The sequence below is a fragment of the Impatiens glandulifera genome, chromosome 7 (genome assembly GCF_907164915.1).
Source record: "Impatiens glandulifera chromosome 7, dImpGla2.1, whole genome shotgun sequence".
NCBI classification, from domain to species: domain Eukaryota; kingdom Viridiplantae; phylum Streptophyta; class Magnoliopsida; order Ericales; family Balsaminaceae; genus Impatiens; species Impatiens glandulifera.
Window position 1 is genome coordinate 47,591,907 of NC_061868.1, and position 27,124 is coordinate 47,619,030.

Below are 27,124 nucleotides of genomic sequence, written 5' to 3' on the forward strand. Positions count from 1 at the left end.
TTATAAAAAAATCGAGAATTTTTCTCCAAGACTACTTATATAACAAAATAATATAATTTAGTTCCATACTTATTATAGTAAACTATTAAGATTGTAGATTAAAATCTTATAAAGATTGATAGATTTTTAGATAGGATGCTCTAGATGACTCCATAGGCATGGACGAATGTAGCAATGAGCTGGTTCCTTAATTTTTTTAATATGTATATAATAAAATTAAAAAATTCAGAGATCCTTGGTTCTCACTCCATTTTAATGGTTCTCACTACTTTCTAAATATATACCCTGTATATATACATATAATATTCTAATATTTGAATCCTTGTTTATTTGCAATAATTTGTTTATGAAAATCTTAAATTAGTGAAATATTTTACTAATTTTTTATTATTTAATTATTTTCATTTTCATTTATATTTATATTTATATTTTTTATTTTTACTTCTCAAAATAAAAAGATCTCATCTTTAAAAAAACAAATTATAATTCCCCTCCCTAATATCTATTTTCTTAGTTATCTATATTAGATTTATAACTGTTTTGATTTTATTATATTTAATTAAATATCACAACTTTAAAAAATTATAATATTAACATTATTTAATTTTTATTTTAATTTTTTTCTTAATTATTTAATAAAATATTTACTTAATTTTAAAATTATAATTCTTACTCTTATAAGCAAACATATTTAGTAATGAACCCTGAATAGAATTTCGCAATAAATAGAGAATAATTTTTTTTAATTATTTGACACTTTATATTAAACGAAATTTAGGCAATAATGTTAATATATATTTTATTATTAATAAATTTTATATTTTAAAATTGTATATAGTTTAACTTATTTAAATATTATAATATAATATTTTTTTATATATAATTTATTACGAAACATTTAAGCCCACCTCATTACAAATTCCTGGATCGGGTCCCGGATTTTAACCTAATAATTTTTTTTTGTTTTTTATAAACTAAAAAAACATGTGTTTTATTTGAAAAAGTGAAAAAGTAATAAAAATAGTTGATGTTTATATAGTTAGTCTAACCCAGACACATGGACGCACTAAAAGGGCGTGTTAAACGCACTGAGATATAGAGAGAGAATGGGACCAAAGCCGGCCAACCCGCCAAAATGCAAATGCGTGTTTACCTTCTTCCACTTCCACCCACAAGAAGAAACCTCTCAATCTCTCTCTAACTTTACTTCACTTTTCAGCTTCCTCAATTTCCATTCTCCTTCTCCTTCTTCTTCATCCAAAAAATCCCACAAAAACCCATCCATCCGCCAATCCTCAAATCATGAATTCCGATTCTTTACCATGATGAACGGAGGAAAGAACAAACGCCCGCTTCTCTCTCTATCATCAAGTCTCGCCACCACCCTCTTCTTCGTCCTCCTTTTCACAGTCCCCGCCCTCCTCCTCCTCCACACCCCAACCGCCATCACCTGCGCCGCCCTCTCTTCCTTCCCAACCAAATCCTGGACCGGAGACCTCCGTTCCGCCGAATTCTCCTGGAACCGTCTCTCCTTCACCACAAATCTCAATCCTCCACCCCCCTCCATCCTTAAAATCGCCGTCTTCTCCAGAAAATGGCCTGCCGGTTCCGCCCCCGGCGGAATGGAACGTCACGCCCACACCCTCCACTCCGCCCTCGCTAGCCGCGGACATGAAGTTCACATCTTCACTTCCCCCATGAACAAACACATACCCAAATCACCCAACTCCCCGATCATCCATTGCCATGACGATTCAGAGCCGGGAAGGTGGCGATATAACAAGGCCTGGGAACAGTATGAAATCGAGAACGCAAACGGCCGTCCGTTTGACGTCGTACATTCAGAAAGTGTTGCGCTACCGCACTTCATGGCGAAACTCCTTCCAAATCTCGCTGTATCATGGCACGGAATAGCATTAGAAAGCGTTTCATCGTCGTTATACCAAGACTTAATCAGACCGGCAGGAGAACCCATGTCGCCGTCGTTCAACTCCAGCTTGCAAACTATGATCCCGAAAGTTCTCACCGAAATCAGATTCTTCAAGAACTACCAACACCACGTCGCCATCAGCGATAGCTGCGGCGAGATGTTGAGAGACGTTTACCAAATCCCTTCCAAGAGAGTCCACGTGATCGTTAACGGGATCGATAACAAGGAATTCAATGAAGATAAAACCCTAGGTCAAAAGTTTAGATCGAAAATCGGAATCCCGAGTAACGCTAGCTTAGTTTTCGGTGTAGCGGGGAGGTTAGTGAAAGACAAAGGCCACCCATTACTCTTTGAAGCCTTCTCCAATCTTCGAACCAAAAACCCGAATATTTACCTAATCGTAGCCGGGTCGGGTCCTTGGGAAGGAAGGTACAAGGAATTGGGTAATCAAGTGATTGTTTTGGGATCATTAAAACCATCTGAGTTAAGGGCATTCTACAACGCGATCGACATATTCGTGAACCCTACGCTCCGGCCGCAAGGGCTGGACCTAACCCTAATGGAGGCCATGATGAGTGGGAAGCCGGTGATGGCGTCGAGGTTTCCAAGCATAAAGGGTACGATCGTAGTGGATGAGGAATTCGGGTTTATGTTTGCTCCGAATGCGGAGGAGCTTGAGGCGGCGATGACGACGGCGGTGGCGGAGGGACCGGGGAGGATGGCGAGGAGAGGAAAGGCTTGTAGAGATTATGCAACTTCGATGTTTACGGCTAGTAAGATGGCTTTGGCTTATGAGAGTTTGTTTTTGTGTATTAAGAATGAAACGTTTTGTGTTTATCCACATCATTAGCATATAGCTAAATTAATTGTTAACTTATTTATACTTGTGATTTCACATTTGTTTACTATTTTATATCAAATATTTCCTTGTAAGATTGTTCATTATTATGTTTAATAAAATTACCCATTACAAAAGTTGAATATTTCAATATAATTCATGTATGAATGACGCCAAAAAGAGAATGAGTTGGAATAGGGATTCCAATTCTAGAAACTAACATTCATGACATGCATGTGACATGTTCCTTTTCAAAATATGGATAAAACATTTTTCACAATTTATAAATTAATAAACCAAAACAATGATTATTTTTTTAAAAATTATATGATATAATTAGTAAGAACAAATTAAGAGTTACTTATTTAAAATTGAGTAATGTTAATTATTCTTAAAAATAAATCCCATCACAAAAAATATTTATTCTACTTTTTTTTTTGAAAAATATCTTAACAATAATAGTTCAAATAATCTCTAACAAATATTTGTGTATATAGTGAAAAATGTGCACACATGATATTTGGTTAAAATACTGGAAAATTTATATGGAATTAATTGTATTTTTAAAGCCCACAATAATTGAACCAATTTATTAGACAGAATATTTGGGCTTGCATCAGCCTACCAATCCGAAGTCCAAAGTCCAAACTACATATATTCATAAGCCATTTAAAAAAAGGTTAAAAAATAATTTAACAATTGTAACTTCGTCATTATTTTTGGAGATATTTTATTTCAGTCAATAGTGAAGAGTATCATTAAAAAAATATTATTTATATTTTATTTTCAATTTAAGTGACCGTTACAAGTTACGAATCAACGATTTATTTACACTCACATCACGAACGACTACCCAATGATTGGTAGCTAAGTAATGATTGGTAGCTAAGTATATAAGAGAACGGATTCAAGAATTTGAGTTTGGATGAGTTTAAAAAAAAAATGGAAGATCTTAAAAAAAATTAACAAAAAATTAAAAATAAAACGAGAATAAATAAAGATAAATTTTATCTTTTAAAAAAACAAATAAAAAGATAGTATATCAAATTAAAAAATCTAAGAAATTTATATTGAAAATTTTCAAGCCCATATAAATATATATTAGAAATTGTGAAAATCTCTTAAAAGCCACAACTCACATGTCCTTGTGCTATTACAACCACTACACCTATTTTTTTTTTTTTTTTTTAGTATATATATATTTTTAATATAGTTATTTTTATTAAAACTGAAAACTCCAAAAACAAAAATGATCAAAATTAAAAGAATAAATATCAAAGCGATAAGATTATGATACACCATTACAGATGAGACCAAAGAATAATAACAAACCTCAACAAAAAGTGATGTTTCTCAAAATAAGATAATTCCTAGATTTCGCAAAACAAGATAACTCAAATTGATAGCCTTAAATCAGTGACTATTGTCACGGGCAGAAACTCGGTCACCGAATATTCTCTCGTCCCGCGCGGCACTATGATAGATTGCCACAATCCTAGCTAGTCAGCCTTCTAAAATATGCAAGAAGATGGAACAATTTGAGAGAGAAAGATCTTGGAGAATATCTTGTTTATTGATTACAAGAGTGAGGTATTACAAGTATTGAGTTGAGTTCCTTGTCTTGGGTTATGGCCAAGACTTGTTTATATACAAGTGTATGGATCATTCTAGATCCTCCTAGACCTAGTGTTTTCTAGACACTTCTATTACCTAACCTAGACCCAAGAATTCCTAGAGATTTCTAGAGAATTCTACTAACACCTATAAATGAGAACTCCTAGAGAATTCTAGAGAGTTCTCCACCTTACATACAAAAAGGAACTTCCTAGAGAATTCTAGAAAGTTCCATGACCCTATTTACAAAAGAGGAACTCCTAGAGAATTCTAGAGAGTTCCATAACCTCATTCACAAAAGGGGAACTCCTAGAGAAATCTAGAGAGTTCCATGACCGACCAAAATCCAGGAACTCCTAGAGGATTCTAGATAGTTCCATAAGTGACCACAACAATCCGGAATATTCTAGAAAATGCACCTTGTGGGCTTGTCATGTGCACCCCATACCAATGGGCCGTGACACTATGCATTTGAACAACTTGTGTCTATCTACTATTATCCAATGTCTTGTCGAAATTTATGATGTGTTGCAGTTTGGACCGCTAAATTAATTATTCCTTTAAATAAATAGTCATAATTACTAGTTGTTTAATTATTTAAATTTCAAGATTTTAGTTCAATTTCATTACAATCATATAATTGGATATTGTAACTTTAAAGGGATTTGTGATCCTTTATTTAAGTGGGGTTAAATAATAAATAGGAAAAAAAGTGCATTTTCACATGTTTTTAAAGATAATGTTGTACTGAGGGAATTATATATGACTGATTTAATTAAGAAATTCATTTCAAAGTTAAAGATGATATTATTATATAATTTGAAATGATATATGGGTGGACCACGTAGGACGAATTATTAAATATAGTCTTCATTTAGTTTAGTTGGTAGCTTCTTATCATTATTTTGCTGCTATGTCTCATAATTATATAATCTAACATTTATGATTCTTCATTTTAAAACTTTAATTAAATAATTTTACCTTTATAATGCAATTATTCTTTACACATTAATAAACTAAGCTCTAACTTTTGTTTATTAGACTTATGTATTCAAACCCTAACTTATATTTCAAAAATCTAACATTGTTCACATGTTAATTAGTCATTTGTTTAAAGTTGGAATTCAATAAATTTTCAACAAAGATTTTGTTATCAATTTTATGAGAAAAATCATTCGACACCATGAATAGTAATTCTATTTTATCGAATTAATATATTTTTACACTATTTTACATTTTAATAAAGACAAAAGGAATTACTTCTCACAAATAGTACAATGAAACTAATTATTAACTTTTCCAATTAACCATCATTATTTTAACCATCATTACAATACAATAAATATAGTATTTATTTTCTCTTTACCCAAAACTATAAGTCACACCAATATCATTCTAATAATTGTTTTTCTCTCATTAGTCATGATTTTTAATCTTCATTTTTATTTTTTTTAACCTTACTTCAACTTTTATCTTCAACATTCTCTCTAGTTTTGTTCTTCAACTTCTATCTTCAACATTCTCTCTAATTTTGTTCTTCAACTTCTATCTTCAACATTCTTTCTTGTTTTTGTTCAACATCTACAATATAACTATGTAAGTAAGTAATGTTTTCATTTGAGTTTTTCAAATTTCGATATTATTAATTTAATGTTATTTATTATTTAATAAAGTTATGCTTGTTCTTTAACTTTTATAATCCTATACTTATTTATTAACTTAATTTTCGATCTCTATTTTGTAATTTCTTCTTCCATTTTAGCAGCAACAAATGTGACATTTCTATAACTTCTACAAGACTCGCTTCAAGAAGAATATGTTTTTTTTGTGAGAAAATTGTCTTGTTGATGAATATTTTGAAGTTTATGTTTAATTAAGTATATATTGTTGTGTCTGTTTTAAGTTTATTTATTTATATTTTGTGGTATGAATGAATTTATATTATGTAGTATGAATGATATTGTTGTTTAAGTATCCAATATTTATTAATATTTTTTTTGGTCAATTATATTTTGTAATAACATATTAGTTAAGATATTAGATTTAATTTATAATAATTTAAAATTATTTTAGTCTGAATATGTTAATTAAAAAAATATATTTTTTAATATTTTGTATATTTTAAAAATAATAAATATAATTTTACACTTTAATCGGGTAATGGGGTACCTGTCGGGTATCGGGTACCCTACAAATCGGGAATGATGATCTAAATAGAGATACCCGTCGGTTTGAAGTTGGGGTCGGGTATTAAAATAAAAATCGAGTTCGGGGATGAGTATTTCACTAGCCGACGAGTAGGGTACCCGTTGCCATCTCTAATCAATCTAGACATATTGGGCTTAGGGCTCAAGTTAGTTTTAACTTATCTTTAAAATATAAATAATAATAATAATAATTCTGAAAATAATAATAATAATGATAATGATATTTTTTAAAATAAATAATAATATTAATCATTCTAATAATAATTATTATAATGATTATGAAAATAATAATAATAATAATAATAATAATAATAATTCTGAAAATAATTCTGAAAATAATAATAAATATAATAATTATAATAATAACAATATTAATAAATATAATAATAATAAATAATATTAATAATGATAATAATAATAATAATTCTGAAAATAATAATAATAATAATAATAATAATAATTCTGAAAATAATAATAATAATAAATATAATAATTATTATTATTATTACAATTTTCCAGAGCTATAATAATAATAATTCTGAAAAAAATAATAATAATAATTCTGAAAATAATACTGAAAATAATAATAATAAATATAATAATAATAATAACTATAATAATTATAATAATAACAATATTAATAAATATAATAATGATAATAATAATAATAAATAATAATATTAATAAAATAATTTTGAAAATAATAATAATAATAATTTCTAAAAAAAATATTAATAATTTCTAAAAAATAATAATATTAATAATTCTAAAAATAATAATATATTAGAAATAATAATCATTGATTTAATATATTACCTATGATATTGTTGATGATGTTAATGTTTCTAATGAAGAAGGAACAGCTGAACAATAATAAAATTTTTAAAAATAATTCTGAAAATAATAATAATAAATATAATAATTATAATAATAATAATAACAATATTAATAAATATAATAATAATAAATAATATTAATAAAATAATGATAAAATAATAATAATAATAATAATTCTGAAAATAATAATTTTTGAAAATAATAATTTATTAGAAATAATTTAGAAAATAATAATAATACATATTCTAAAAATAATAATAATAATGACAAAAATAATTCTGTAAATAATATTAATAATAAATATAATAATTATAATAATAATAATATTAATTAATATAATAATAATAAATAATATTAATAAAATAATAATAAATAATAATTTTGAAAATAATAATAATAATAATTATTATTATTATTATTATTATTATTATTATTATTATTATTATTATTATTATTATTATTATTACAACTTTTGTATCTAAATTGTTATATTAGATATAATAATAATAATAATCATAATAATAATTCAAAATAATTTTGAAAATAATAATAAATATAATAATAATAAATATAAAAAATTATAATAATATATATTTAATGTTTAAAATTCTTAATAAATAATAAATATATTGATAATATTAATAAGGTTAAAGTAAGAAAGAAATATTATAATTTTTTTAAAAAATAGTTAAAGTATCCATTTATCCATATATATATATATTAGTTAAAAAGTTTAACTTATATTGTCAAAAATATTCCGCATTCATCCAATTTAGTGTTAAATTTAAAATAATAAGTTTTATTAGCCTATATCTAAAAGGTGAAACGATTACGAGAATGAAAACATAACGAAGAGTATACGTAGTAGAACACTAAGAGTTGAACAATCGAAAATCTATTCATGAGAAATAATGAAGAGGATCGAAATGATTACTAGAACGAAGAGCAATAAAACATTAAGAGTCGTACGATCAAAAATCTATTCATGAGAAATAATTAAGAGTCAATCAAAAATCTACATTGAATTAAGCGAAAAGAACTGTACTACTCATGAGAAATTAACATATAAACATATACCTAAAAGGCGAAACGATTACCAAAACGAAAAACAACAAAACATTAAGGGTCAAACAATCGAAAATCTATTCTTGAGAAATAAGTAAGAGTCGATTGAAAATTTACATTGAATTAAGCGAAAGTAACTGTATTACTCTTGAAAAAATAACATATAAATCTATACCTAAAAGACGAAACGATTACCAGAACGAATAAAAGAACGAAGAGCAGCAGAACATTAATAGTCGAAAGATCGAAAATCTAAATTGAATTAAGCGAAATGAACTGTATTACTCATGAGAAATTAACATATAAACCTATATCTAAAAGGTGAAACGATTACCAGAACGAAGAGCAGCAAAACATTAAGAGTCAAACGATCGAAAATCTATTCATGAGAAATAATTAAGAGTCGATCGAAAATCTACATTGAATTAAGTGAAATGAACTGTACTACTCATGAGAAATTAACATATAAACCTATACATAAAAGGCGAAACGATTTACAAAACGAAGAGTAGTAAAACATTAAGAGTCGGATGATTAAAAATCTTTTCATGAGAAATAATTAAAAGTTGATCGAAAATCTACATTGAATTAAGCAATAGGAACTTTACTACTCATGATAAATTAACATATAAACTTATACCTAAAAGGCGAAACGAAGAGCAATGCGTTTATCCTTTCTTTCTCCTAATGCGCCAAATATGCTTTTTGGCGGGAAATTGTAAGAACTTTATATATATATATATATATATATATATATATATATATATATATATATATATATATATATATATATATATATATTATAAAACTAACTTAAATTGATATTTTATGATATATTTTAATAGAATTTGTATGATTTATCTCTTAGAAATGATTTATTTAATCAAGAACCTAATATCATAAAATATCGTCTCATATTCATTATCAACGATATTAACTCATCAAAACAATTGTTCTTATATCATTTAGTTTTGTTTCAGAATTGAACATATATGATTTTTGAGGCTTGAGATTTTTTTATTTTTTTTTAAAAAATTTATGTCAAATGAATAAAATTAACTAACTACTTAGGCTTAGAATACTTACAAATATACAGATGATATAAGAAATACAACAAAGCATCTAAGTCAAAAATAACAGTTAATTACTTACAATATTGAAAACATAGTTTAGTATATATGATGATTAATTAATCTTTTTTTAATTTTATTTTATAAATAGCCATATCAATTTAATAAATTTACAAAAAGTTGTATTTTTTAATTTTATTATAGTAATGAAATAACATTCCACCAAGAACTTAAAGAAATGCATATGAGTTTAATTGGGTGCAAATGTTTAAAAATAAAATATAAACTAATTGACAAAAGTTATGATAATAACCTGTAAAAGTTACATTCTAAGATTAAAAATACAGCAAATAACATTAACAAACAACAGCTTTCCACTTTAATTATTGGCAGGAGAAAATGAAAAATCTACCCTGATGGTTTCGGGACCTGAAATGATGATTTCTCGTCCCGAAATGATGATTTCTCGTCCCGAAATGATGGTTTCAAGGTCCGAAATGATGGTTTCGATACTCTTTTTTACAACCCTATTCGAAATGATTTTGCAGCTAAACCCACATAAAATGCAGCTACACCATAATCACTCACTAAACAAAATATGATAAAATGTGACGTAAACTCTTAATTTATTTTATTTTATTTTAAATTTAATTAATATTTATTTATCTAATTCTAAAAAAATGACAAATAAACATTCATATATTCTTTTATCTAAAACTTTTTTTTTTCTAAACTAATTTCAATTTTTTTAAATTCATCCCAAATCTATTACATGATAAGTCTAAGTAGGTTTGGAAAATTTCTAGTCAATCACTCAATCAATAACAAAAAATCATTATTAATAGATTTTTTTATAACTAATTAATACTCTTGTGTAGTTATTTAGTAATATGGAATAATATTAATTTAAATATTCATATCTATGATTGAAATCATTATTTGTATTGATTGATTCATCAATTTTACACTTAAAAATGTCAATATTTCTATTTAAGAGAACACAAAGTTGCATCAAAGAAGCTTTTTCAACTTTTGAATTTGACCCTTTACATGGGCAAGGAAATTTATAAAATCAAACGATGGAGCCTAATTTAAGCTATTTTATAATTAATATTTTGTGGACAAAAATAGACATCAAACTCAAATAGGATAGTATTATTAACGTGAAATATATATTATTAAATATAAATTTGCGGACACGAAATTCAAGTTATGAACTTAACGGTTACCAAAAAAAAAAGGGAAAGTAAAAAAGATGCCTGATTGTCAGAAACATGAGCATATTATATAGTACTAATATAACTTATTTTATTTATTTTTTTATTTTGTTATTGACAAATTAGTATTAAGACCTTCTTTGATGTAAAGCTAATTGATGTAAAACTTATTTCTGAATAATATTGTTTGATTTATGTTACTCAAAATTATATTGTTTGGATAAAAATATATTTAGTATAAATATATAAATCTTAAATTAAAAATACTTTATTATTTTAATAGATGCTATGAATAATAAATATTGAGTCTTAAAAAAATTAACTCGTACGCAAACAAGGCCTTAAAGCTTATTTGGCATGAATTATTTATGATTATTTTCAAATGTCAATATCAATTTTTTTCGATGTTTAATTAATATATTATTTAAAATATTAAACTTACTAAGTTAATTAATTGATGACTAAGAAATCAAAAGTTAATTAGAAAGTGGGTGTAATGCGCTAGCTTCTTATATTTATTTATTTTTAATGAACATATTAAAATAATTTATTTATTATAAAAATTTCAACAATATTTATATTAATATTTTAGTTATTTTAATTAAATTTGTAGGTGTTATAAAAAAATATATAAATCTTAAAGAGAAAAAAAAAGTCTAATTACTTTATTTTTTCTTAAGGAAAAAGGTAACCCTTCAAATTTTTTGAACTAACTAATTTTTTTTTGGGACCAACGTGACCATTTTTCTGAAATTTGTAATATTTAAATAATTTATAAAATGATAAAAGTAAGATGTTTTTGAAACGAATGAATATAAAATATAAAGATAAAATAATTAAGTTAGAAATTATTAAAAGATCACGCGCACGTGACATTACTGTATGTATATCTTGAATTAATTGAATGGGATGGCAGTAAATGTAAATAAAGTAATAGTGAGTGGCTAAAAGATTCTCATGTGCCTGTCCTTACCTGAACCATAATACAGATCGATCTAGTTGGATCGTATGCAATGCACAGCAGACAGGAAAAGGGAGAATCCTCCACGTGGCTCAATCAGGTTCGTCTATCTTTCCTATATTTACCCATGTCCATCTTCTTCCTTCACCGTAACCTTCTCTCTCTAGAAATCATAACTCATTAATGGAGTTCTGTTTGTTGTTGTTGCGGTGGTTTCTAATTCGCTTGGTGCAGGTCGGGAACTAGTTCGCCGGCGGAGATCTTAAGCGATTACACGGCCTAATTAGTTAGCTCCCGCCTTGCATCAACTGAATCGGATACCGCGGTAAATCCTATCCAACTCTGAAGTTATATATATATTTCTAGATCTTCGGCCTGGAGATAAGATATTTACAGATTAAAAGCTTGATTCTTTAGAAATTATCGGTTTTGTTATTCTGTTAATTGGCTATTGCTAGCTAGCTATAGCTTCATTTAGATCTGACTCTGTTCAAGTTCCTGATCTTTTGTTAATTAGGTTATTATGAATGCATGCATGTAGGCTGTAACTCAATTTACTTAATTGGTCCTTTCTTATGCAATCACCCATTAATAACATTTTTAGCATTTCTTTTGATTCCGCATTTGACCCTACTGACTACTGACAGTTTTTTTGAGCACTGACCCCTTTTAAATCAGGAGTCATTCAATAGAATACAATAAAGTTTATTAATAATAATATAAGAAAAAAGATTATTGCAAGTAGCAAGGTGGTTCCTAAATCCTAATATATTAAAGTTATCGAGTTCGTCTTAGATGGGAGTAGAAGTCATGGTTGTGAAGTCATTGGTTTTGGAGCTAAAAGAATTTGACATGAATAAATCAAAGGAATGTTTTCTGTTCTGACTTAAATGAGAGTAGAAGTCATGGTTGTGGGCTAAAAGTATTTGACATGAATAAATCAAAGTTTTCGGCGCGTTAAATGAGAGTAGAAGTAATGGTTGTGGGCTAAAAGTATTTGGTCTTGGGTTCGTCTTAAATGTGAGTAGAAGTCATGGTTGTGAGCTGAAAGGATTTGACATGAATAAATCTAAGGTATCGGGTTCGCCTTAAATGGGAATAGAAGTCATGGTTGTGGACTTAGTAGAAGTTATGGGTGTGGGCTAAAAGTATTTGACAAGAATAAACAAGTTTTTTAATATAATCACTATTAATTTTGGTTAAATTTAATAAAATGTTGTATTGAATTCAATTTTTACTTGTGTGGTGAAAATTGATGCGTTTTTTTTAACTCTTGTAATGGGCGAGAGACAAGGAAGGGGAGGCAGAGGACTAATTGTGCAGATCGAGAACATGTTGTTCCCTCCTCTATTGTTTGGTTGTCTTACCTGTTTCCCAAAATATGTTCTTTCTTGCAGGATACATCTCTTTCAGTTGATGAAGGAAGGGCATGCTTCTTCTTCTTCAATGGGACCCAAATTTATTAATTTTTGTTTTTTTGCTTTGTTTGACAGATCATTACAATCTTCCATGTTTTCTTGATTCCTGATATGTTATATACAATCATTGTTTGATCCGTGAATTCATTTGGGTGTTTCTAGAATTACCTAAGGAAGAAGTTAATGGAGGGAAATATGCTATTAATGGAAGAATGTTAAATGTTTGAAAGAGTAAGGCTTTTGAGGCTTGCATATTATGAATACCCTCCTTAGCTTTTCCTAAAAAATAAAATGTAACTCCTTATTTTTGTACAAGTGTCTACAATAAATAAGATTTACGCAACGATTTTTAAGTTTTATATTGTTTACCACATGTGTTAGTCTCCTCGCAATTTAGTTGTAAACCTCTTTATAAACAACAATAAAATTAAAATTAATACATTTGGGAGTTAATGAGAATCTTAAGAAAGAAGGCAATGCGTTAAACAAAATGATTCAAGGGAAATGATTGAATCGGTCAGTCCCTTTAGCCCTTTTTAACTTTTATACAGGTCTTTAGCCTTTTTCTTGAAGGAAAAAAAAATAAAGAGTTCAATTCTAGAGTTTTTCTATCCTGGCAAAGGCTCTATCTAAAAAATAGGCATTTGATTATTATTTCCATCATTTAATGGATACTTAAATATGATGGAGCTTTGTCATATGATATGTTGTTACTTTTGCCTAATTCTAATGAATTAGAGATCTGCCAAGTTTATGGAGGCCCTAATTCACCTTTCCATGTAAATCCCAAAACACTTTCATCATATAATCAGCAGTTGATATGTTTATTTCAAAGAAGAATCAGGAAAATTTATGATGTACAAGAATGATTCATCATCTAACTGCAAAAGCCATTTGGTCAAAACGAATAAAACAAAAAAGAGATGTGTTCTTCTTCTGTTTCTTTGTTTACTAGAAAAGAAAAAAAGAATGAATGGATCCTAGCTTGCTTGCTTGCTAGCTAAATGTTGGTTGGTCTTGGTTATCTGCCTGTCTGTCTAACACTAAAAGAAAGAATGATCATCTTATTCTCTTTCTTATTTACAACTCTCTCCTCTTCCTTTAGTCCTCTGTTTTGGAAATCTTGTGATGCCAATATTCCTCACATTGATGATTTGGATCAAGAGCCTCAATAACCTGTTAATTTCAACACATTCTCAGTTACTTTTTATTTATTGATTTATTATTATGACGGGTCAAATACAAATAAATTTTAAGTTTTTACCTCGACAATGTGAGGTGAAAGAAGACCAAACATCTTGAGCCCGTTGATGATTGGTGGAGGCTGTATGTCATGTGGAGAATTACGTCTCTCAATCTCCTTGTTTAATCTCTCAAGAACCATTTCCCAGCATCTGTCGGCACTAAAATATGAAAAGCATTCACTTGGACACTCATCCATGGTAACCTGTAAGTAAATTAAATAAATAAATAATTGGAGGGATGATAATAATAGGATAATGACAAAAATTCCAAATAGCAAACCAAAGAGAGTGGATAAATTCATCAAGATCTTCATGGACAAATGTTTACCTTAAACACAGGTAGTCCAAGAAGCCCGGCGTCGAGGATTTCTGACGAGTAGATAGCCATCTCCATGGGTCTTACCATATTAATGAACCTGACATAGCTTTTAAATCCTGTACATAGAACAAATTTACTATTTCAGTCGACTGATTCAACTACGCAGATAGATACATATAGACAGATAGAAGAGGACTTTCTACCTTTTGGGAAAATCGCATGCTTATTGCACCAATGTTTTTTAAACACAACTTCCCCATAAGTTATCGGCTCCACATACAAACTCGGTTTTTGTATTTGTTCACCTTGCATAATGTTGTTAGGAGTAGGGTGTTTTGAAATAACTGTAAGGTCAACCCCAAATAACTTGATGTCCTTCAACAAACATGGCTTCTTAAACTTCGTCAAGCAAGTAGACATGTCAGGACTTTTTAAAACGTGTGTAACAGAAGAGTTGGATTCCGTTTGAAGCTCTTTGGAAATGTCCACCCCACAAATTTCATCATCCCACATGGTAGTAGTATTATCAAGCTGGTTCAAGTCAAAAGTTTTTCTATCCTCGACCTCGGTTTTGCATATAGTTGATGAACCTCCGTTCTCCTCTGACCTGTCGGGTCCAGATATTTGAGTATCTTCAGATGATGTCCATTTCTTAAGGGCAGACACATCCATCTCCAATGCGTCAACCAGACTTTTTAATTCATCGATAGTGTAACGTAACTGGATAAACCTATTGCCTGACTTGCACGAGCAGATACGTTTGGCATGTTTAAGGCATGCGAACTTATCCGGAGAACACTCGCAGCAAGCAGCAGAAAGGTGCAAATCAAAAAAACATGAAAAACATTCCCTCTCACTTTCTAAATCAGATTCACTTTCCATCTTTCGGATCTTGAAATCAGCTGGAAGCTTCTGCAATCTTTCCTCCTCAACAAGAATCCTCCTCTGCGAAAACACAACAAAAATCAAAATCAACAAGGCAATCAAACATTTTGGCGAAAGGGAAACACATAGATTAGGCTAGAAAATCACCTTAACTGCATCGGTAAGTATACCGTTCTCACCACTAACATCTTTCCATTCCAAATTTTCCTTAGTCTTGTTTTCAAGAAAAGATAGCTCAAAAAGAGCTCGAACAGCTTCTTTAGCTGATCTAAGAAGCAATTTGTCATGGGACAGTGAAGTCTTACGACACTGCTGACTGTAAAGCTCTACTGCAGTTTGGCCGTGGTGTAACCAATCAACTGGAGCAACGTTAACAGCCTCAGCACAATTAAACCCGCAATTAAAACCAGAATGGTATGCCCTTGGGAAAGTAAGAACAAACTCTCCAGCATACTGAATAGCTCTATAAACCGGCACACCCTCAGACTTCAAAACTGAAGGAGACAGCTGTGTCACCTATTAATTACCAAGAAACATCAGTCAAGACGCTTATTTGGTATCATGATTTTTCATCTTGATTTCAAAAATCACAATAATATAAGAAATAATCTAGATCATGATGTAGAAAATAATTTAGATTATGATTTTTATACCAAATGAAACACAAAATTTGCATTATAATCTTGATTATAATAAAAAAAATAATAACACTCAATTTTATTTTGGCGATTTTTCAATTTGACGGTGATTGTGACAAAATAATAGTTTCAAATAGGCTCATTAAATTCAAAAACTAATCATCTGTCATAGCATTTTATTTTACTCTGGGCTTGCTTTTTCTTACCAGTTCATGAAGTAAATCCGGTTGTTCTTCAAAGAGGTCCGGTAGATGCTTTCTCATGGCTTTCTCTAAGGCTGAAGCATTGCTTCCAGAAACTCCATACCATACCTTTGGATCACCCCAGTGCAGATAATTCAGTGAGTATAGGTGGTGGTCCTCCACATGCTGATCTCATAACAAGAAGAAATACAAGTTAAACGCCGAATAGACAACTATCTTAAAAGACATAAGAATTGGGCTAAGATTATATATATGTATTATTTATTAGAGACTAGAGGCTGTTTTAATTTTGAGAAGGGTAACACAGCATCCCACTTCAGTGAATGTGCTTTTTGTGGGAATCAAACTTAAGACCTAAGTGTATTCAAATATAAGATAGTCTAATCCTCTTAGGTATTTAGAATTAACAGATAATGACATTTCTCACTCACCCAACAAAATGAGGAGAAGCACATGCCTACATATAGCCAAGGCACTAAAACTCCAGAGATGTCAGATTCTTCAAACCGTAGGACAGACTGAGGGAGACGGGGAAAGTTGTTCAAATTCCACCCCGACGTCGCATATTCATTCAATTTGCTCTCAGCATTTTGCAAAGTTGATGCCTTGGGGAATCCACTTCCAAACGATCCAGTTTCCAAATCGGCTCCATAGTTAACCTGTCACAATTCAAGAATAAAAACACATTTCTTTTTCATTAAAAAGAAAAAAAACACACTGTATTTTAACCAATTACCTCAACTTCATCGGTTGGCTGCTCGATAATTCTCCAGTACTCGCCTTCAATCTGTTCCACTGAGGGCTCCCATTTCCGATTTTCCTCAGTCGTAGAAGCAATCAATTGGTCACTCCTCTCAAAATAACATACTTTGAAATTGCTAGCATATTCTTGGAACTCCTTGAACGTAAAATCCAAACCCGACTTGAATCCAAACTTCTCTTCTGAATCAGTAGTATTATTATTTCCGGAGCCATCACAAGAGAGTCTTTTCTTAGTTTCTGCCTTTAAGCTTCTTCTTTTTTTTCTCTTACGCCCTCGTTTCTTTCTCATAGGCCCCCGGTTCTGAAGCAAGTCAACCTGTTGTATCCTCGTATTGAACTTTTCATTTTGCCAGATTCTATCTTCTTTAAAAGTACATGGTGGAGTCCACGAAGTAGGAGGTACAATCCTACAAATACCATATGCTTCCGCTTTGGGGCGTATTTTTGCAATATAACCAAGTGTATCTTTGAATTCCTAGGAAACCCAATACAATTCAGAGAAATAGACATAAGTATTTTCTCATTAGATAAAGATATGGTGGTAGAGGAAGAAAAAGAAGAAGAGATAAGACTACCTCCATAGTCGGGTAAAAGACAGGAGCGTTATCAACACTAGGCCTGCAAGCTTCAACTGGATCCCATCTACCTATTATCTGTTACCAAAAATTACCAATGATCTTGTTTAGAATCACATGTATATACTATATGGTTTTCTTACCAATGATCTTGTTTAAAATCACAAGTACATACTATATAGTTTCTTATCAATGATCTCGTTTAGAAACACAAGTATATACTATATACTTTTTTTTACCAATGATATTGTTTAGAATCAGTAAATAGTTTTCTTACCTTCTTACTAGTAGAATCCATGCCCTCATCGTTTTCACTAATTTTCTCGGATATATGGCCCTGCAAAATAGAAGTTGGCGTTACAAGCGATTACACAGAATACATAAGCCATCATCATCCATTGGCCAGTGAATCTATCCTGTGAATAAAGAGTGGAAAAGAAAATCTGCAATATAAAATCCTCTAACTAACCATTACTGATCAAAATTGCTGAATTCAGATTTCAGAATACAAGAAAAAAGCTTAGAGACTGAAAAATTATCACATAACTGAGGCAAAAGCACAAACCTTCATCCTTGTTTCTAGTAATAATGCTCAATAAGCAGTAATCAACCGCAACAGATCCGTATCCAGAGCAATAACCTGTTTCAAATCAAATCATTGTCAAAACCAGGCTATATGCGTTACAATCTAGAGAAGGAAAAGGTAATAACACAACAAAAGATGAATACACCGAGATAATCATATAATTGAAAACCCTAATTGTAAAGATATGTAAGCAAACCATTCAATTCACATAGAAAAAGCAGATATCAATGTAATCCAATTCTGGACACTCGATTTGAATGTAGATGATTGATTAAACAGAGATATACAATGAAAATCAAAAGAATAAGAGAGAGAATCAGACGATCCTAACCTATTAGAACCCTAATGATGCATAAGAACCCAATCAAGTGTTGTTATAACAACGAGAAGAAACTGAAAACCCTAATAAATCCTACAAACAGTCTCCTTCATCATCAACAAAACAGAGCCGCCCCCTTTCTAAAACTCTCCATGCAAACCCTAATCTCTCCAACACATAAGAAACTGCCACACAATCCAGCTGCTATCCAATGCAATGAAATTCACAAAGAGAAAAGACAAAAAAAATAAATATCAGAACCGACTCAATTTCGAAAAATCAACCCAAACAAGGCGTAATCTAAATAATTACTTCTTCTTTTTTGTCAATACCCGAAAATAGGTTAAAATCAGATCAATGACGATGCAGATGTTAATAATTATTCGATGAACTTGTATAAATCTTATTAAACAATCAAATTGATCACAATGTCAACTAAGAACATCAATCAATCAATTTTACCTCAATGGAGAAGACCGGACTCTGCTCAGGAAGAAGAAGAACTTCACGTTGATGTATTTATTTGTTTTTTTTTATAAAATTGAAGTGACAGAATCAAATAATATATTCTAAATATTAATTAATTAAAACTAAGAAATATAAATACCGACCCGTGGCGGGACTCCGAGAAGTTAGATCTCGAGAGGGAGAAGAGGTATACAGTTCGTAACTGAAACCATTATCTCTAATTATTTATATATTATTTTTAAATAAAAAAATAGAATCCAATATATACTCGGAAAAATATATATGGTTAAATATAAAATGCCATTTTTATCTCTGATTTTATCTTACTAATTATTTGAAATTAAACGTTACTTTTACTCTTTTAAAAGTGCTTGACCCTTGGCGGCAAGCAACTAACGCTCCTTTTTTTTTTTTTTCTAGTCGTTGCTTGTGGGAAGGTATATTGGATATTTACTTTTCTTTTTCTCTAAAATTAAGGTCAGAATATTAATTTAAAAATAAATAAATAAATCTTTTCTTTATTTTTTTTTAATAAAAAGTCAAAAAATAAGATACAACTAGCTCATCATTTTAACTCTGCTTACTTTTATCAATAAGTTATAAATTATTTTTATTTTTTCAAATTATATTTTATTCTATTATAAAAAAAAAAATAAGTGTTTTAATAAAAAAATAAAAAATTATATTCAAATATTTCCATTTTTTCCTTGAAGAAATGTAAAAAGATCTTAATAATGCAATTATCTCCATTAAATGGCATTAATCAAACAACTAAAGACATTAAAACTCTAAAAAAATACTATTAAATAAGAATTGCATAAACAATGTATAATGACATGTTTTGTTTATAGATTAAAGTATTAATAAAATACTTATAATATTTGTTGCACAGTTTTTTTGTGTGCACCTGATGAATGGTGATCTTGATCAACTTATTTTGTGAATAAATTATATTATAATATATCTGAATTATGAATTCAAAGGTTGTGGTCATTTCCATCGAAAACGCGGTTGTGACAAGTATTATCGCAAGGGTAGGCGCAATCGATCTTCTCGAAACTACTCCTGTCGTTGTACCAATCACCTACTGCTTTGGATATCGTCTGCAAGCCAATTAAGCAATTAGCGACAAATTGGATTGGCCTTTCTTTTGGTTATTATAAATGAAATTGTGTAAACGAGGCTTACAGTTCCTGAGAGTACAGGGGAATCGCTCCGAAGCCATGTTTCTTGCGTTTCAGTCTGGCAATGAGCGTAACAGGAATTGATGAAGTATCCTCTGGCTGAGTTGCTCACTCCATTTAGTGCACTCAAGAATTGTAGTCTGTAATCTAATTAATTAACAACAACAAACAAAATAGAAAATTATGAATTTAGATTAAAGAAGAAGAATAAGAGAATGATGAACAAATTAATTAATTAAACCTTGCATGGTTTGAAGCTGAGTGGAAGAACATTTTGTTATGTCAAGCTTGCAGTTATGCCATGTTCCATGGGGATCAGCAACACCAGGTGCTAATATGTTCTTTATCTGATATTTCAATATCAAACCAAAAAACTCTAAAGAGATGAACTAATAATAATTACACTTTTAACCAAACTGAAATTAACCTGCCACGAATCATAGGCCGCATTCACCAAGAATATCGGTGTTTGTATCTGTGGAACAACGTTTTGGGGGAAAAAACACTGCAACAATAATAATGAATCAGCAGCTATCGAGTTCTAATGAATGACTCTTGTTCAAGAAAAAGAAAAACTTACCAAACCAGGACTCATTTTTGAAGTGCAGGACGATGGCAAATTCTTCTCTGATGCCTACAAATCATGAAAAACAAATATCATAAACAGGACTGATCGAAATAAGAATCTAAGGATAAGTTTATATTACGTGTGTCCTGACTACATCGTCATAGAAAGATTGAATGTGTGACGCCCCAGATAAGTCCTTCCTGTTACAAAAACATAACTAATCATATATATACTTTTTAGAGAAGATTCTATTTAAGTAACTAAATCAATTGGTAAGTACGCATTGATGAAGTAACCAGCATCTGCAATGCATTTGATTTTGGTGGAGGCAGGCATAATAGTCCGGAATTTATCGCAATGCAGGATTGAAGTCAATCCCCCAGCTGAACACCCCGACAAGATAGCCTGCATGCCAATTGATGATCTTGAATTATTTACAAACAACAAAAGCTTAAGCCAATCAATAGAGACAGCAAAGGGGTGTTACGTTTTGGGCATTCTTCATTCCATTTGCTAATAAGTCTTCAATAATTGCAACAAAAACTCTTCCCCCGCGAAAGTAAAGTTTTGTGGCCTAAAGATATAGAAACCATTAGTGCATATTATAGAAATCTAATACGAACATAGTTACTCACAGGATCGACAGCCTCAACGTCGCCAGTGAATGAAGAACCGTCGCAGTATCGGACCTTGATCCTGTTCCAGTTATAGAAATCTACATAAACAGATAGAATTAGGCTTAATTGATTAATTGGCATGCATATAATTAATTACAAATAAGCAGAAGGATATATAATCACCTGGATTAAACTTTGCTTTGTTACTAAAGATACCGGAGAAAGCAACCTGAGTGGCCATTTGTTTGGAAGAACCTAGACGAGTGTTCTTACGGGCTAGACATGTTGTAACATTGTTGCACCATCCTCCTCCCTTTTATTTACCCATGTCTTTTAATTAATTAATATTTTTTACAAATGTAAAAGTACATCAATCAATTTACATACCTCAAAATGGACTAGCCAGTTGTTGATTCCTGCTCCAAATCCTTTGTCAATGTGATAGGCAGGTGGGCTTCCATCCAAACAAACTGAAACCCATAATTGATTAATACAGAGATTCATTAACCATGTATGAATGAAATGAAATGAAATGAATGAAATGAACCTCCTCCTTTGGCAAGTGCAGATTGCACATAAGTGATCCCAACGTTAAACCCTTGAGCTTGAAGTAAAACAAAACCAACAATCACCACTATCTGTAAGCAAAACAGTTCGGCTACTCTGGATCTCCTCATGCTTCCAACCTTATTAATTTGTTTTTATCAATCAAATGTTTGAAACGGGCTGAGGAAAAGCTAATCATACTGTGCTTTTCTATTAGATTTATATTATTTGGATCCAAACTTGCATCTCTCTAAATTAAAGAGAAGGGAATATAGAAAGCAGGGGAAGAACAGAGATGGATGTTCCGAAGGTTACCTGAAAATGGATTCACTCGTGGGTAGAGAGAGAGAGAGAGATAAAGTGCTGCTTCTCGCTCTTGTATGGAATCCAAATGAAGAAGAAGATGAAGATGAACCAAGTTGAGTGCACATATTAACATGGCGCCTTTTATACAAAGTCCCATTCATTAGAAGAAAAAAACAAACAAAAATGACAGGGAAATGCAATTAATTATTTAATTATCAAGTATAATGATATTTTGAATAACTCAATATAGACCGGTCCTCTATTTTGCAAGAGCTGTTTGTTGGTACTAGAAGATCTACGGTTGGATTAAAGAAATATTATTAAATTTATTAATATATATAATTAAAGTATATTTTATAATATTATTTTATTTAAATTAATACCTAATAATATATATATATATATATATAAATAAAAAATAAAAATAATTTATATGTAAATTAAAAAAAAATGGTCCAAAACTCAACTCCAACTCCGAAACTAAACGTTTTCAAACAGGACTTATATAAAATATATTTGTTATGTTTGAGTGAGATCTAATAAATAATATTGAGGTTAGATTATGGTCTAAAATTGATTAAAGACAAATCAATTTAAGTTAATCTTTAATTTATTTGGTTTGGAATGAAATGGAATAGAAGAGATGGACTCAAACACGGCCTAGTATGGGAGCAAAGCAAAGCACAAGAGAACCGACCGACAGTCTATTATGAGTTAACGCGCTCGCTCAGTCTTTGGTTTTATGCGATTCGGTCCTCCTCCTCTTATTAAAGATTAAAGAAAGAATATTTAATGAACTGACAGGTTGTTGTTGTTTGGTGGTGTTTACTGTTTCTTTCCTCATCAATTTCATTCAATAAAGTACTCAAAATCCATATTTAAATTATATGTATAATTTATGGGATAGAAGATAGATTACACTTTCAATTGGATTCAGATCATATGAAGTATTGAACATGTGAATTCATAAAGATATTTTTCAACTTTTTTGGATTATTCAAATAAGTCAATCTAATAAAAAAAAAAAAAACCATTAGACACTGATTCACTATTATTCAATAAATATTTTTACTTTTGTTTTTGTATTGGTTAATTACTGTGCGCCTAGTGTCTAATGCTCATCGTTATTAATTGAAAATCTTAACTATATAAATTTATTTATTTTTTAAAATGTTTGAGAAATTAATTATTTACATCACAAATAACTAATAAGATAAATGAGAGAATAATAATATAAACTGCATTGAGACAAGTAGAGGTCGGGTTATTTTTAACTTAGTTTGTTGGTTTTGCTTATTCTATAGCCTCCACAATCACGTGGTTAATCTGTAATTTTTTTTAACTAATTTGATATTTATTTTTTATGTCAATTTAGTGAAATTCAATTTTAAATTTTATTAGACATAAAAAAAAAATAATATTATATATATATATATATATATTAAAATTTAGGTATATAAAATTATTATTATTTAAAAAATAAATATTTCAAGTTCAATTTTCACTTAAAATAATAAGTTTAAGTTTTTTTTCTCATATTTTTTTTGATGGAACGTTATTCATGGTAAATTCTAACAGATGGATATGTGTATGAAAAAAATAGTTTTATTATAGCTAATAATTGTCGTATATGTCAAAAAGAGGTTGAATCGACAACTCACTTACTTTTGTATTGTCGAATGGTGACTAGTATTTTGAGCATTTTGTGGAATATTGTTGGGATTCATTGGGTAATGTCCGAATTTTTAGGTTGTTGCTGAGAAGTTTAGATTGATACAGCTGATATGACAGACCTATATATTTGAGTTATCCTCCCAATTATTTTTTGGTGGATTATCTGGTTGAGGAGAAATCGTTGAACTTTCAATGATCGTAGTCGTCCGATGCGTATCGTTTATAATATTATTATTATTATGTTTTTTGAGATTCGTTAAGGAAAATCAGTAAAGTCTGTCGGGTAATTAATCGTTTTTCTCGAGAATTACAAGCTCAGTAATTTTTGAAGTATTATTTTCTATTTGTTATTTTCATGCTTTATGTTTATACGAATTTTTTCATTTTTAATATACACTGACCTTTAAAAAACACTTTAAATCAATATAATTAAAACAGAAATTTTGAAAAATAATGTTAATTTTTTTTTTTGTTAATAAAATCAAATTTAAAATAATTAATTGATCTAAAAATATTAATTTACCAAAATAACTTAATGTGATGAGTTTGTTTAAGAGATTAAAATGTCACGGGGTTCGATTTCATCTGAAAACACTTTGAGTTAGAGTGAGGTAGTGCGTTCATATTAGTTCTATTTAATTAAAAAATAATAATTTTTTTTATTAAATTATAACTTTTTATTATAATAGGTTGATGATTTATTTATAATGACAAATCAATAAGTGATTCAATTGTATAAGTGTATTTTGTGTTTGATCTTGTTTTTTATAAAAATAAGAGAGTACAATATATTTAATTGATTGATGGTTAGATTACGGATTAATTGAATTAATGAAACAAGCTCTTATATTTTTGTTTGATGGATATATTAAATTATAATAAACAGGAAAGTAGTTTTGACAAAGGAAGAAAGCAATGACGGTGCATGTATCCTATTACGTACACGTGTTCGTCTGTGGTTGGCTAATTATGTATCCCACCATGTGAACACCAGAAAAGTGATGCTTCTTCCAGGACCACCTTTTTTTTTACTGGAGGCAAGCTGGCTACAACCTTTGATGCATTAACTCTATATATAAATATAATTTTATATAGTTAAATAAAGGTTCTATTATATAATATATTTTGACATTTAAAGGAAATTAATACAAACTACTTTCTAGACTTTTTAAGTTAAAAAATTGAAGATTTTAATATATTTATTTGGCATAAATGAAAATGATATTATTATTTTCATTTAATTTATTTTTCTCACCTAGAGAATATATACAAAAAAAAAAGGTAAATAAACCATGAGCTGATATAAAAGCAAACAATTCAATGTGATAATACTTAATCATAGGGTAAGTTCAACAAGTCCAAGAGATCTAGAGCAGTCTACTAATATAAAAATTAAGATATAATTATAATAAATTAATTAATTTAATATAAAAATGTATAGCATAGTCATTTAAAATGAAAAAATAATTTTTTATTTGATTATGGTTTAAATTTAAAAAAAAAATACAATTTTCTTAGAACAGCCAATTTATTATTAAGTTTTTCTACAAATGACTGGGGCAGCCCAATTCTCGGGGTCAGCGATTATGATTGTTCATAAACCACCGGTGTTCACGCATTGCTAACTCTAATGTGAAAACCTTTATTTATGTGTTAGTACACTTTCAACTCAATCTAATAGTCTAGTATCTTAAGCAATAAAATATAAAGTTTTCGCATGGATCGACTTGACTCTTTTTCCTTCTCCCGACCTCTAACTTTGTTTTGTTTTTCTTCTGTACATTCGTTTGAATGAAGACACCCGATCTGCCCAACTTCCCCAATTTGCGCCTCATTTCGGTCGACGGGAAGAAATAAAGGAATGGGTGTTCTTTTAGGAAAATGTAAAATAATACACTTATTAAGACGAAAGCCAAAGGGCGAGTCGTCTCGTAGGTGGACGTATGGAACCGAAATAAGATCTCATAACCGAAATAAGATCTCATATGGACATCTTTGCATATGGACATCTTTGCACATGTTAACCATATTTGGAAAGGCCATTTAAACCACTGTTCAAGAATTCTTTGAATTTATAGATTTTTGAGCTTTCACGAGATATAAATGATTTATTTGTTTAAATTAATAACACTTTAATCTAAAGAAAAATACTTATATGAGAAATTATGTTAACCACCCGAAAATAAACTAAGAACCTACTTAAAAAATAGTTTATTTAATTAATCTCTTTGGGGTTTAGAAAATTGTGAACATGTGTGTCATTCTCCATAGTCCCATCCCCATTTACTAAGTAGACAAGGGGACCGACTCATTATCATTCAAGAGTAGAACTTTGGCAATATTCATTCAATTCAATTCATTCCAATATAATACATACCATCTTTTACACTATCCATCCTTTCAATAACCACTCCCTACATAACACATATAATTAAAGTATGAATAGACTACTCAACAAATTAGTACCATTTTGAAATTTAATTTTAAAATCTACACAAATAAAAGGTTGATATTCATAAACGAAAAAGAAGTGTTATGGAAATCATTACTATATTATTAGTCAAGGTTAATTATTATGATCAATAATTAATTTTTTTGGTTAATTAGTGGAAGAGATGTGAGATTAATTATTTGAATCAATAGTCTACAATGAATGGTGTTAAATCAATAAACAAGCTAAGCTAAGATACACTAATTAATAATTAATTAATTAAGGTGCATTATTGATTGAAATTTATGGGTAGCTACAACACTATTAAAATGCTTTGAAAATAATTTAAAAGAGTTTAATTTCCAAACTTATATGAACAGTAATTAAAAATAAAAAAGTAAAAACATTAATTAGTCAAATTGGTTAGGAGATGAGTTTGAAATAAGATGACATGATATAAGTGGTGTAATAAAAGAAAATGGTGTTAAATCAAGAAACAAGCTAAGATAAGATACACAAATTAATAATTAATTAAGATGCATTAATTATTAATTGAAATTTATAGGTAGCTAGAACATCACAAAATATCATTAGTAGAGTGGGCGTTATGTATGTGTGAGAGAGCTAGTGTCAATCTTATCA

At 29.4% G+C, this 27,124-nt stretch overlaps 3 protein-coding genes and 1 long non-coding RNA gene across 5 annotated transcripts; 2 read left to right on the top strand and 2 right to left on the bottom strand.

The window, feature by feature from the left end:
• The first annotated feature begins 1,104 nt into the window (after window positions 1–1,104).
• LOC124910334 lies at window positions 1,105–2,870 on the top strand. Its single transcript, XM_047450967.1, has one exon. The coding sequence runs from the start codon at window positions 1,107–1,109 to the stop codon at window positions 2,778–2,780; it is 1,674 nt and encodes a 557-aa protein (XP_047306923.1). The 5' UTR covers window positions 1,105–1,106; the 3' UTR covers window positions 2,781–2,870.
• Window positions 2,871–11,905: 9,035 nt separating this feature from the next.
• On the top strand, window positions 11,906–13,321 carry LOC124945459. The gene is made up of 2 exons (XR_007099984.1): window positions 11,906–12,064; window positions 13,137–13,321. It is a non-coding gene; the product is annotated as an uncharacterized LOC124945459 (long non-coding RNA).
• Window positions 13,322–14,015: 694 nt separating this feature from the next.
• Window positions 14,016–19,211, bottom strand: LOC124945458 (lysine-specific demethylase JMJ18-like). 2 transcript variants are annotated; one of them, XM_047485904.1, is made up of 12 exons: window positions 19,151–19,211; window positions 18,349–18,423; window positions 18,061–18,120; window positions 17,784–17,861; window positions 17,183–17,683; window positions 16,878–17,105; window positions 16,450–16,611; window positions 15,753–16,121; window positions 14,924–15,665; window positions 14,730–14,836; window positions 14,422–14,604; window positions 14,016–14,333 (listed from the first exon to the last, which is right to left on the bottom strand). In XM_047485904.1, the coding sequence occupies exons 2-12, from the start codon at window positions 18,352–18,354 to the stop codon at window positions 14,259–14,261; spliced, it is 2,511 nt and encodes an 836-aa protein (XP_047341860.1). In that variant the 5' UTR covers window positions 18,355–18,423; window positions 19,151–19,211; the 3' UTR covers window positions 14,016–14,258. The 2 variants fall into 2 exon arrangements, with proteins under 2 accessions (XP_047341860.1, XP_047341859.1); XM_047485903.1 differs by lacking the exon at window positions 19,151–19,211 and adding an exon at window positions 18,701–18,908.
• A 917-nt stretch (window positions 19,212–20,128) lies between these two features.
• On the bottom strand, window positions 20,129–22,512 carry LOC124945101 (pectin acetylesterase 8-like). The gene is made up of 13 exons (XM_047485473.1): window positions 22,387–22,512; window positions 22,073–22,211; window positions 21,913–21,995; window positions 21,709–21,838; window positions 21,544–21,623; window positions 21,396–21,482; window positions 21,189–21,313; window positions 21,048–21,108; window positions 20,921–20,974; window positions 20,768–20,845; window positions 20,582–20,687; window positions 20,345–20,487; window positions 20,129–20,259 (listed from the first exon to the last, which is right to left on the bottom strand). Exons 2-13 carry the CDS (start codon window positions 22,200–22,202, stop codon window positions 20,134–20,136), a joined length of 1,203 nt encoding a protein of 400 aa, XP_047341429.1. The 5' UTR covers window positions 22,203–22,211; window positions 22,387–22,512; the 3' UTR covers window positions 20,129–20,133.
• Window positions 22,513–27,124: the final 4,612 nt, after the last annotated feature.